The sequence below is a fragment of the Silurus meridionalis genome, chromosome 8 (genome assembly GCF_014805685.1).
Source record: "Silurus meridionalis isolate SWU-2019-XX chromosome 8, ASM1480568v1, whole genome shotgun sequence".
Lineage (NCBI taxonomy): Eukaryota > Metazoa > Chordata > Actinopteri > Siluriformes > Siluridae > Silurus > Silurus meridionalis.
The window spans coordinates 12,933,947-12,946,577 of NC_060891.1; the positions used below are offsets into that span (position 1 = coordinate 12,933,947).

At 37.8% G+C, this 12,631-nt stretch overlaps 1 protein-coding gene across 1 annotated transcript; it reads left to right on the forward strand.

The window, feature by feature from the left end:
* The first annotated feature begins 416 nt into the window (after positions 1-416).
* Positions 417-3,268, forward strand: nkx2.1 (NK2 homeobox 1). Its single transcript, XM_046856103.1, has 2 exons — positions 417-1,220; positions 1,675-3,268. Exons 1-2 carry the CDS (start codon positions 851-853, stop codon positions 2,334-2,336), a joined length of 1,032 nt encoding a protein of 343 aa, XP_046712059.1. The 5' UTR covers positions 417-850; the 3' UTR covers positions 2,337-3,268.
* The last annotated feature ends 9,363 nt before the right edge of the window (positions 3,269-12,631 follow it).

A 12,631-nucleotide genomic window follows, 5' to 3' on the forward strand; every position in this document is an offset into this window, starting at 1 on the left:
AACTGGCTGTCTGTGACAAGTGGATGAGAGATTTAACGGCGCACTGCTCACATCCAATAATACCAGACAAGAAAGAAGTTAATCATTCACGCAGCCTCTTATTCCGCGCATATGTATTTATTTATTTATCAGTCCGTGTTCCTTCCTCGTAGCAAGGGCACTTTTGCCAGTCTGAGCACGATGGGTCATAATGTAAACACGTCTGCAATCACTAGAGGCCTCTTGTGGCCATTAAAAGTCAGGAGTTCAACTCGAGCTTTTTTAGGGACTGAGTGGTTCTCGAAGATTCAAGTCCTCGTACGCGCTCTCATTAAGTGGTCCTCATAAACATCACTCTAAAATGTCAACGTTGCATCCATAGCTTTGTGTGAGCAGCAGCGGCGTTTCAGCCAGCATGTTTTGAATTTAGCGCACAATTCACTTTTACGCATCGGTGCAGTTGTGTGGGTAAGTGTCTTTTTTTTAAAAAGTAGTGTGGCTGCGTTTATTTGAAACCAGGCACCGTGCGGCCACGTAATAGGAATTATGCGCTGGTGCACAGATGACAGCGTTGATTTGTATTGTTGCCTTAGCTGCTGATGCCCCGCCTCTGACGGTAGCCTTAAACCTGGCACCCAGCTAAAACAAACGAAAGTCAGTCTCGAGCTCCCACTCAAGCCAATTAAGGCGGACTTCACGCGCCCTCTTACGTGTCTATCTCTCTGTGTCGACGCCGAAGCAACAGGAACAGAGGAGCGGGCCAAAAAAAAGAGAAGAAGAAGAAGAAGTAGTGGAAGAAGAAGAAGAAGAAGAAGAAGAAGAAGAAGAAGGACAGGTTCCTTTGCCTTCTGATTTTTTCCAACACAGAACAATGTCGATGAGTCCTAAGCATACGACTCCCTTTTCTGTGTCCGATATCTTAAGTCCTCTTGAGGAGAGCTACAAAAAAGTAAGTATGGAGGGGAACAGTTTGGGGGCTCCTCTTGCTTCGTACCGGCAGCCGCAGGTCACACAGGCTGCGATGCAGCAGCATCATATGGGCCACAACGGAGCCGCTGTGCCCGCTGCCTACCACATGACAGCTACAGGAGTGCCACAGCTGTCCCACACGGCTATGGGAGGCTACTGCAACGGCAATCTGGGCAACATGAGCGACCTGCCGGCTTATCAGGACGGCATGAGGGGCAGCACGACAGCCACAAGCTGGTACGGAGCAAACCCTGACCCGCGCTTTTCTACCAGTAAGTGAACAGTATGGTGCTTTTTTTTCTTTTATAAAATACAAATGCCACATTTAACTCATCGGGTGAAATGTGTTGCGTTTTAAGGCTAAAGTCTACACACGAAAGCGGCTAATTTGTGTTTGTTTATATGTTAAATGTGTTGTTTTGCTTGTAGAAACAATTAAACGTCCCACCTGCTTAACTTATATACGCAACATTTACCGTGCGCGCGCACTGTTTATAAGCACGATCATAACACAGTAGTTTGGTTATAAAATATAGATTTAGGCGTGGAAACCTTGTTTTTAAGCATGCATAAGAAATATACCGATCACACCTCCATTTAATGCATGTTTATTAGCGATTAGATCTTACTTATTTTTATTATCGCTATTTTTATTCTTATTGTGTGTCATTGTTCTTATTGCGTTACATTAAATATTACAACTAACGACGATTTTTCCACTTGCAGTCTCTCGATTCATGGGCTCCTCTTCCAGCATGAACATGAGCAGCCTTGGATCTTTGGCAGATGTGGGGAAAGGCATGGGATCCCTGAGCAGCGCGCCGAGGAGGAAAAGGCGCGTGCTCTTCTCGCAAGCGCAGGTCTACGAGCTCGAGCGCCGCTTCAAGCAGCAGAAGTACCTCTCGGCGCCGGAAAGGGAGCACCTAGCCAGTATGATCCACTTGACCCCGACCCAGGTGAAAATCTGGTTCCAGAATCATCGCTACAAAATGAAGAGGCAGGCCAAAGACAAAGTGTCGCAGCAGCAGATGCAACAAGAGAGCGGTTCTTGCCAGCAACAACAACAGTCTCCGCGGCGGGTAGCCGTGCCCGTGTTGGTGAAGGACGGCAAGCCGTGCCAAGGCGGCGGCCACACTCCCACTAGCGCGGCGCAAAACCACCATCACCAGGGTGCAAACGTCATGCTCATGGCTAACAATGGCGCTATGGGCCAGCATCCGAGTCAGCAGGTAGGCAGCGCGGGCCAGTCTCCAGATTTGGGCCAGCATGGCACAAGCCCCTCTTCCCTTCAGACTCAGGTGACTGGTCTATCACACCTGAACTCCTCTGGCGCCGACTACGGAACAGCCTTACCCTGTTCCGCTCTGCTGTACGGCAGGACATGGTGACGACGAGACAGACCGCAGACGGATAGACACTAAAGGCTATTTGACCTCGACGTCTGCTTTGACCGAGTGAACAGCAACACAATGAAACACAACACAATGAAATTCTCTGTAACCGTTTTGAACCGTCCGGTTTGTTGTTATTTTTTGTCCCCATCCTCTCAGAATTCAGACTGGAAATGTGGAGGGGGGGTGAAAAGGTCAATCAATGCAGAATGATTGAGAAAAATAGCCTTTTCCCAATCTTTTATTATGAGGATGTGCGTCCAAAGAAGGCAAAGAAGATGGAATTATTTATATAGCTTTTAAGCGGAGACAATATATAAAAAAAATCACATCCCGACGGATGAAATAAAAAGCCTCAGTTGGCACTTTAAGACGCCGCCTCCCATTCTGACTGCTCCACTACATTCCTGATTCTTAGAGATTGCAATGTAAGCCGTAGCTTGTACATTCCTGTAAACGGTTTGGATTTAATACATAGTTTTTAGCGATATGTATATGTATAAAACATTTTTTTATCGATATTGAGGGTAATATGTTATTTGAGTTTCACTGGTATTTGTACGTTTCATTTTCCTTGTAACTTATAGATATTTGACTTAAGCGCAGTCATACAATCATATTAATAAATTATGAAAAAAAAATGATACACATTCTTATTAAAATTGGTTGCCAGAATTAATACGGTGTCACCCAACCGAATAAAACCTACTTTAATTTTGTTCATAATTTTTTGGATAAAGTTTGTTGATAGAGAAAAAAAACTGTTAATTAAACCCAAATATATGAATGAGAATAAATCGCGTATGATTTCTGCGACTGCGAATTCTTTTGTAATACTCAGGATTATGACGACCAGGACAAATTTACATTGATCTATTTTTTTCCAAACTTTACAATTATACCTAGGTGTTTTTTTTTTTGTTGTAAGAACTCGTCAGGATTGATATACTCACATGCTCATGCAATGGTCATAAACGTGATTTTGTACGTAATTGACACCAAAATAGGTTGTAATAAAGTCTGTAGAGTTTTTGCAGAAATAAAACGAAATCTATTCGTCATGTGCCCCTTAAAAATATTTGTTAATATGGATATTTAAAAACAAAATAATAAATTAAAAATAAAAAACAATTAGCTCTATACACAATACAATTTTGAGATGAGATGACTATCCGAAAGCGTGTACATTTAAAGTGTGTACTAGAAAGCAAACAAAACAATAAAATGCTTCCTTGCAGAACAATACGCTATAGCTTTTTTGCAATATTAAATGCAACAATCCATATCGCCCACACGTAGTTTTAACCCTGTTGTTTTATTAAATTCTTTGTTTGTTGCTTAAAAAGTAAACCAAAAGCCAGACCTTTGTGAAAGTCGGCGCCGTTTTTTGAGGTTTGTGTTTTTGGCGGCTGTGTGAGTCAGTGAAGGTGATGTGTGCGCACATCAAACAAACGCTCCCGAAAGCAAGCTTATCAATCAGATCCCTGGCCAAACAAGCCAGAGTTCACCCAAAGAACCGTGCGACACAATAGACAGTGCATTATCAGAACAGCCTCTGTCTTTACCACGCGTGTGGAGTCAATGCTCAACTTATTTATCCACAGAATGATAAAGTTTTTAAAAAACAGCACCAGGGGTCAATTAAATTGTGGATTCAATTGAAGGACCGGGAGGTAAAAATGTCAAATGAAAAAAGTCTTTGTGCACTGATAGAAAATTGGCTGCTAACCGAAATGATCGCGAACTACTCATGCAGAAAATCAAATCCAAAAATAACATGCGAGCAACGCAGTCCAAACTTCAGTCCGTGTTGTACACCAGTGACATTGCAGGTTTTATTAAAAAAATGTCTTCAGACAGGTGTCTTTGACAGGAACATCTGACAATGCTAGCTAGAGTTTCTTCCCCTGTTTTGCACACTGAATGTCCGATTGTTGTGGACAATTGTTAAGTTTGAATTATTAATCGAGAAACGAAATTCAGCAGATTATTATAAAAAAAAAAAAAAATCTTAGTTAAACTTACCTTTCCTAAAAGCTGAGAATATTTTTATTACAAGTTTTAACAGGTCAATTTAAACAGTTATAACGTTATTAAATGTTGTGTTTTTATTTTTTATTTAAATTTTTTTTGTAATAGCTTCTGTAGTATACGCCAATGCATTTAGGTTTTTGTTAGAAATGATAACAGTTCTACACTTATCAATATTGATCAAATTTAATATAGATATGATAATGCTAATTCTCTTTTGGAAAAAAAAAGTATGTATATTAGATGTAACCGAAGTGGTTTATGTGTAGTTTGCTAAGTGAATTACTGTTCCCCTATTCTGTGCACCCATTTGGACTGAATGCATACAGGTGATTGTTCCACCTGGGTGCTTGTTTGTTGACAGATTATTCTGGTTGCATATAAATGGGTTCCAGAGAAGTTAATGCCTCCAGCTGTTTTTACATGAATTAATCGTCTATTTCAAACCCTGTTGAGACGCTTTCTGGTTTAAAACGGTTTCAACATAAGTACAGTGTCCAGATTTACATGTTAATAGAATTAAACTTCGTGAGAGGTGTCTAATTCTACACAAACATGTTTTTATTTTGTTCTTAATTTATGGGCAGTCCTCCTGAAGATGTATGATGGTCCAGACAGGTCCAGCTACTTGGACTGCGGGTCGTAGTGTGTAATGAGTCTCTGATTGTAATCGCCCACTTCTTTTTGATGATTAGTCGTTAAATCAGCGACTGTCTTTATATGATCTGTTCATGGTAACGTTTAGTTCTAAAAAAGATATTGCCGTAGCCCTTCAGTGAGCTACGTGTACGTTGCTATCTGCAACGTCCACCTGCTATTGGCTGAGTTCCTGTGAGCTTCAAAGTGCATTAGAAAATATGGGGAGGAAGAATTCTGTCAAAAATACATCGAGGCCAAATTTTCGTTCTTTACTTGTACAGTGGGTACATTAGAAATGTTACACATGACCCCTCGTATGCTTCAAGAATCATTTAAATTCGGTATATTCGTTTATAGAATGTATCCCTTTTGGAAAGAGGCAAACAAAATTCATGGGTGGTTGTTGAATGGTATCACATTTCTCAGCATGTGAATGAAAGCTGCCTGGCGACCAGATAAATCAATTCTCCTAAATCAAGAAGCAAAACAAATAATATAAAACATATTCCCAACGACAGCAAGTTGCCTTTTAATTTCCGTGCAAATTCAACAACTTTGAAACAGCAGCCGAGATGCGCCCAGAGATTCTATTAAGTTCTGTAGGAGACTTTTTTGTTGGATCCGCCGTGAAAGACTACAGATTACATTTACATGTCTGAGGCTTGGTGTGTGGTCTTTGTGTGGAGCTTACACGAAGCGTGTGTACTCTCGTCGCTGTCTTTCAGCACATACGTTGCACAACTACGGACAGCTAAAGACAATCCTAACTGTATTATGAGGAAAGGTCTCGGTTACTGCCATCAGTTAGACCCTAATCCCAACGTAATCACACGAGAGCTAGGGTATGCTGCATCTTTGCTTTATTTGGAATACACAATCTAGGTAGGCGGAAATAAGATATTTTGTACCGATTACTCATCGTTTTAGCAATTAGATTACAATATTTTCTGAAGTAATTAGACCACCTACTTGAGCAAAGCGGCTTAAAGAATGTTTGTTCAATAGAGAAATTTAGAATAAAAAATATATATATTCTGGAGACCTATTCTGGAATCTGTTAAGCCTGCTGAAATTCCTATTTCATTATAGCTATAAACATACACACACATATATATGTATGTATGTATGTGTGTGGGCGTGTGTGTGTGTGTGTGTGTGTGTGTGTGTGTGTGTGTGTGTGTGTGTGTGTGTGTCTATATATATATATATATATATATATATATATATATATATATATATATATACTGTTATAATCTAAAAAAAAAAAAGTTGTTTACTATTTATATATTTATCAATAAAGCCACTATTTTAATGTTTGGTGATCAATAATGGAAAACAATGTTTAGATTGGACATTTCGGAAATTGATTTGTAATATAAATATTGTTGTATGATTTGTGTTTCATTATTTTTATTTTCGCTACTTAATCTAAGGTTGGTGCGAATTAGCCCGCTGTCAAAACACTGTATTTGTAAAGCGTGAAAAAATCGCCTGTGCAATTCGTGGGAAAAACTATGACGATCATAGAGATGATAGAATGTTCCATTATAGTACAGTGTGCCGGCTGACTAAATCGCTGATTTAACATTTTAGGATTCAATTTAATCTTCTTCGTAAGATCAAGAAAAATATCGCTTTGGACGGAAAATTGGCTGCTGTCCATGGTGCTGAAATATTCCAATTCAAAAGTCACATAGAAAACAAGTTTAGTATAATTTATTTGACTTGCCATTGGTTTGCAATCAAACTACTAAAAATTGTAACACCTGATCCTTAAACCTGATTGTAGCTAATATTTTACAGTAAAAAAAAAAAGTGGGTGCCTGCAGTAATGGTAAGTAAAAGGTCCAGAGGTCACATATTTTCATAAACAACTTACAATTGAAGTCATCCGTAGAATTCAATATTTTGAAAAATAATATACAATAGATGTATCTTTGTCTAGATGTAGTTTAAAAACGACTAAATAATATCATCCATTTCCTTGGTTTACTGATAAAATATTTAAAATTCAATCCTTCCTTTTTTAAGAATGTAATGTGTAGCAATCAAACTCTGCTTTTGGGTTCGACTCTGAACCTTCATCAGGTATCCGGACATTCCACTTATCTACTTATCCAGGCGTATTTTCAATTTAGAAAATTGTAACAATATAACGACTAACAGATCTTTCAACAAATTGTGTAAGCATGTAAGTAATACACATTTCTCAGAATTTCTTTGAAATTATCTCTGTAATAGATTTAATTTGATAGTTATTATTTTAAAAAAAAAATAATCAAAATGTTTATTGCTGGCTGGGGGTGGGGTCTGTGGTGGCACTGGTTGGCCAAATTTGATTGGTCACCTCTGGTACATCGTACTGAAGATTTGTTGATTTGTTAGATCAGTAATATCTGTTCATTCATTTGTCATTGCCACTGGATTACATGGATATGATTTCCCATTCCAAAAACCATCTGATTGGCTAAACGCTAGCTAAAAATATCTGCTTTTTCCCCGCAGTATAGCAACAAATTTTGCGAATCCAAGGTTAAAACTATCGTACAATTGGGAGACTGTTTCCACAAAGCAAAACATTAAGCAGATATAAAGTTAGAAACCTGACAGTTTATCAAAAGAAAGTGGTATTGAGATGTTGCAGGTAGACCCGGACCTTAACAAAGAGGGTAGAATTAATATATAGTACATTTTCATAATTAAATATAACTGTAATGAAATCCCTAATTGGATATAAGGATTTTGAAATGTAACCCCTTATTTTAAACTGTCTCTTTGAAACATACCACAAAAAAAGTATCGCACTCAAAATCTGTCTCTCCTACCAGCAAAGTGAGAGCCATCCTGGTTATAAATTAAATGGTAAATGAAGTATGGAATTCAAAAGAAATTTAGAAGGATATCTAAATTGATCTAATTCTTCTGCTTCTTCTTCCTTTTCTTCTTGTTCTTATTATTATTTTCCTCTTATTCTTCTTACTATTATTATCTATATATCTAAGCCTACTATGAATTTGCCTTCTCAGTGGACTGTTTTCATTTAAATTCGTTATATATGTAATTTGAATTACTGTATATTCGTTTAGGAGATTGTTAATTAAGCCTATTAGAATCAATCACTTGAAATATTAATGCACTATATTTTAGGAAGTTTGTTCCTTCCGGTTACCACCTTAAAAATCTACAGCTACATACACACATATTCCATCCAGACAAATTAATAGCATTGTTCTAAACTGTTTGCTTAGTTTGCATTTGGGTAACTGGGGAAAAAAAACATTACAAAATACACTGTGGATAATATATTTTTTTTGGAGATGGCATTTAATTTTGTCATTATTGAAGTGAAAGTCGTCATTGGTCCCTTTGCCTAATTCCATGCCACAAATACCCACATTTTATCCCCCAAACCCCTTTACATTGTACCTGTCTTGACTGAGATAGACTAAAAAAACAAAACAAAACACTTAACAAAAAGCGTCCATACTTTGACTTAATTCAAATTTCGTCAGTCTGCATAAAACTTATTATGCATGGCGTTCATGTGCCCATAATGACTTACAGGAACAATGTTAGCGTTTATTGAATACTGGTGATTGTGTTGCTCTGCCTCCTGCATTGGATTTAAAAAAAATAAAAATCAGAAAAGCTGTTGTTTGGTTCGAAATATCTTATTTTACCTTGCATTCCAAAATGTACGTGACAAATTGCACAATTACAAATCAACTGCAATCACATCCTTTAGTAAATCTTACTCCAAAATATCTTTAATTGTCCGGCATCTGCTTGTTGAAGCCATTGTACAGTGCATACAAAACGGGTCATTTGCGAGGAGAAATACTTAGCCTGCAAAGCAGAATGCAAGATGCCGTAATACTTGACCTTTCAGTGTAATTGTAGCAGCAGTGAAATGCCTCGCATTCAGCGCTATCTGAATGGAGCCTTTTCCATGCAATGAACAAAAAAAAAACACCCCGCATTTTCATACCTCGCCTTTCTTTATCGCTTTTGGTTTTGTTTCTCCATAGGAAATTATTCTTTTAATGACCACAGCCGTTCAATCTACATCTAATCTGGATAAAACCCTCAGTACAAGTGTACATAAATTGTACAGACGTTCGCCTAAAGTTAGTGTTAAGTAGGAAAAGAAACTCACAAAATGATTTGCACACACAAATTGATTTGCACACAAATTTTTGGACACATCTAATCTTTGTACCTAAGTACAAATTTAGCGTACTTTGAATTTGTTATTTAAAGTCCTACCAATCCATTTATAACAATTGGAAATTGAATGGGTTTATGGAGTAAAGATAGCTTACTTCTTAAAACCAGCTCTTTATATTCATTGACTCTAAAATGTTTAATAGAATGGCTGAACAAGAGAAATGTGAAGCAGACAAGTGGCACACCTCCCTGTTCTTATACTGTACCAGCGGGAATCCTTTGGTGGTCATCGAACCATCACTAACCGTGTTAGGGTCGTGGCTGTCACCAAATGGCGTTTAATCACTCACCCGCTGCTTTTTTCATCAATTTTTTTGTTGTCTAAACACAGGCAGTTTGCTTACCCGTATTTTCTGAAGAAATAACCATTAAAACCTAATGTGGGCTATTCTGAATGAGGGGAATAAACCTGATCGCTCTAAGCACCTCTTATGCTCTGTCTACTAGCGGCTGGGTCAATGTCTAAACACGGGCCAGTGGGTTACACAAATGTCTTATTATGGTATTTGTGCTACAAAGAAAGACACCTTACAGAAATTCAGGTATTATTTGGGTCTTAGAAAAGTCATGCAAGAAATGTGCATAAGTAATACTTTTAAAACTTTATTTCAAAAAGGTAAATATTTTCTTGAACTTATTTGATGAACAACATTATTTCCACATCAGGGCAAAGATACATAATGAAGATAAAGTGTACCATATTTGAGACAAGAGAAAAAATCCAATGCATTTAGTACACGTTGTGAACCTAAGAATGGAGGTACAATTAAACTTCCCTGATTGTATGGATATCTTTATAACTAATAAAATGTTTACACAAAATTCTATATAAATACATTTGAATAAATACATTCAATAATAGCAATGTATGTGTGTTGATTTAACATTTCAGACAGAAGAGAAAGACTTGAGGATTGGAGATAAGAAGGCCCACACAAGCAACTAGCAATGGGTCTTGTTCCAAAATAAATCCGCACAAACCACGTGACGTGACGTGAATCCAGAAAAAAAAAAGAAAATGACTTTAAATATATGTTTAAACCGTCTCTTGCATCGGGGCGACTTAAATCGTTAAGAATAATAAACAGGCCATAGGTCCCTACAAGAATGCAAAACTACCAAAGACATGGCCTCCTATGGTGTTTGTCTGACTTAACATTAAGACCTGTTGAGATGATGTCTTTTTTTAAACTGCAGAACCAAGAGGAGGTATGCTATTTGCCCTAATAAAATATGTCATTAGGAAGAATTCATGTGACACAAAAGGAACGGCAGTCAAAATTGCCCCACTGCTGTTCGGTAATTATATAGTTTGCCCGGGCAGCGGGCTGTGGCGCATCGAGGCAGGTGGCAGGTCCATCATGCGAAAGGCTTGGCGGTGCCTACATAATTAGCCGGCGCCAAGTCGCCCAAATTAACAATTAGCTAACATGCAATTCCCTCTGTGCGACACGGAGGCTCGCCGTTGTGTGACCATTGTATTACACGGGCAAATCGCATGTATAGCGTATCATTTGTCATTTCCACGCTCCTTTCACAACTCGGTGGCAAAGGAAATCAGGGCGCGCGTTCATCATTAGAATCCCTCTGATTGGTGCTACTGTTTCCGGGGTATTCAGAACAGCCTGAAAATCAAATGGGGCTTCTTTTTTTAAAACCGGGCTAAGAGACCCCACCACCTCACCACCGCCGCCTCCCACCCGTATATTTCCCTACATCCTTGCAAAATTGCCCTTTAAATCAAAATATGAAAAGATATATTTAAACAGACTACATATGTGGTAGGACATTTAGAATGGAAATTATGCCATACCATGTACAGTGTCAGTATATATATATATATATATATATATATATATATATATATATATATATATATATATATATATACACACACAATACTTTGTGAAATGCTCAGCCCCTAGGCTGCTTTGAGTCTTGCTCAGTAGCGCCATATCAACACAGAGGCAAGGAAGAGCAAATAACACCCGAGGCTTAATAAGACATTTTTGTCACGAGACCACAGGATTCGAAATGACTGATATGACGTAAAGCCGTTCTCTGGAAAAAAAAACCATAAAGGTCTTGCTATTCTAACCTCTTGCACAGATCCCCTTAGAACACAGAACACTGATCCGCAAAACAGAGCCCACCCACCTACTCATTATTGCGGCTGCCCTCCGCCATGACACGAGAACAAAGTAGCCATTAGGGCGCATTAGGGCCGGCAATGGCAGTCATCAGCAACCAGTTATCTGTTAATGAAGGCAAACACATGCGGGGCGATACACTGGAACCGATCAATAGCGCCTGGACAATGGCAGAGCTCACACCAAACGAGCGAGATGCAAATCAATTGTACGTCGTGTTTGTTTTGAGACTGACGACACTATCCAAAGCAATTACTTCTACATTAAAGCCAATTCAACATGTACGCTGCTACCGACAGCAGTTGGTTGTTTTCATTGGTTTTAAAAGGCGACTGAAAATTTTATTCTTGTGAAAAGATATGTGAACATTTTAATATATGGTTGCACACGTATTTTATGTGGCGAGGACACTTACTAGTCCTTGGCCCTGTGTTTTCTGTTTTTGTGATTGTTGTTGTTTGTAGCATAAGGGTTCTGGAGGAACGTTGATTCATTTCAATGTGTAGCATTTCACTGTGTAGCTATATATGGTTGAAATGACAATAAAAGCTTCTTGACTTGACTTCTTGATATGATTTAATGCATGAACCACATATAAAAAAACATGTCCAACAAGTAAAAAATAAGAAAAGTTCAAATAATTTCTATTTCTATTAGGCCTATACATGCGATGAAACCTGTTTTTAGTTTATGTTCTTTATGGACAATTCAGCAAAATCGAGGACTGTAGAAATTTGTTGATACACTGATACAAGACTATAGCCAGAAATAAACCTTCACACACACAATTTTGGCAGAGAACGTGTGAAGTCGAATCAACCCTTTTAAACTGTATTGTGAGCTGATCTTTGCCAAATTTACGACTGACTGAGAGTCATTCTGAGCACTTGACATCAGCCATGTAATGACACTTTTAAATTCCGTGAGTAAACAAAAAAAGAGTTCAAATAAAACCCTTCAGATGACTGTATTACTATTCAGATTTTAGGCACGAAATAACGATTCAAAGGTTCAAGCCTTTCTTTTTAACTGGTCTGAATGAAATTGAAATGAAATTGCTTTTACTCTCATTTTCTCGCTCTCTCTTTACACATACAATGTGTGTATATATATATATATATATATATATATATATATATATATATATATATATATATATATATATATATACACACACACAATAAAAATTCATTTCTTCATAATTTTTTACCGTCTTCAAAATGGAGGTGAGCAAACAATTTTCAT

Excerpts from the sequence above, each read along its gene's own strand:
- nkx2.1 (XM_046856103.1), top strand. The coding sequence starts at position 851 with ATGTCGATGAGTCCTAAGCATACGACTCCCTTTTCTGTGTCCGATATC. Across the intron at positions 1,221-1,674 it reads TGACCCGCGCTTTTCTACCA|TCTCTCGATTCATGGGCTCC; the intron begins GTAAGTGAACAG and ends TTCCACTTGCAG.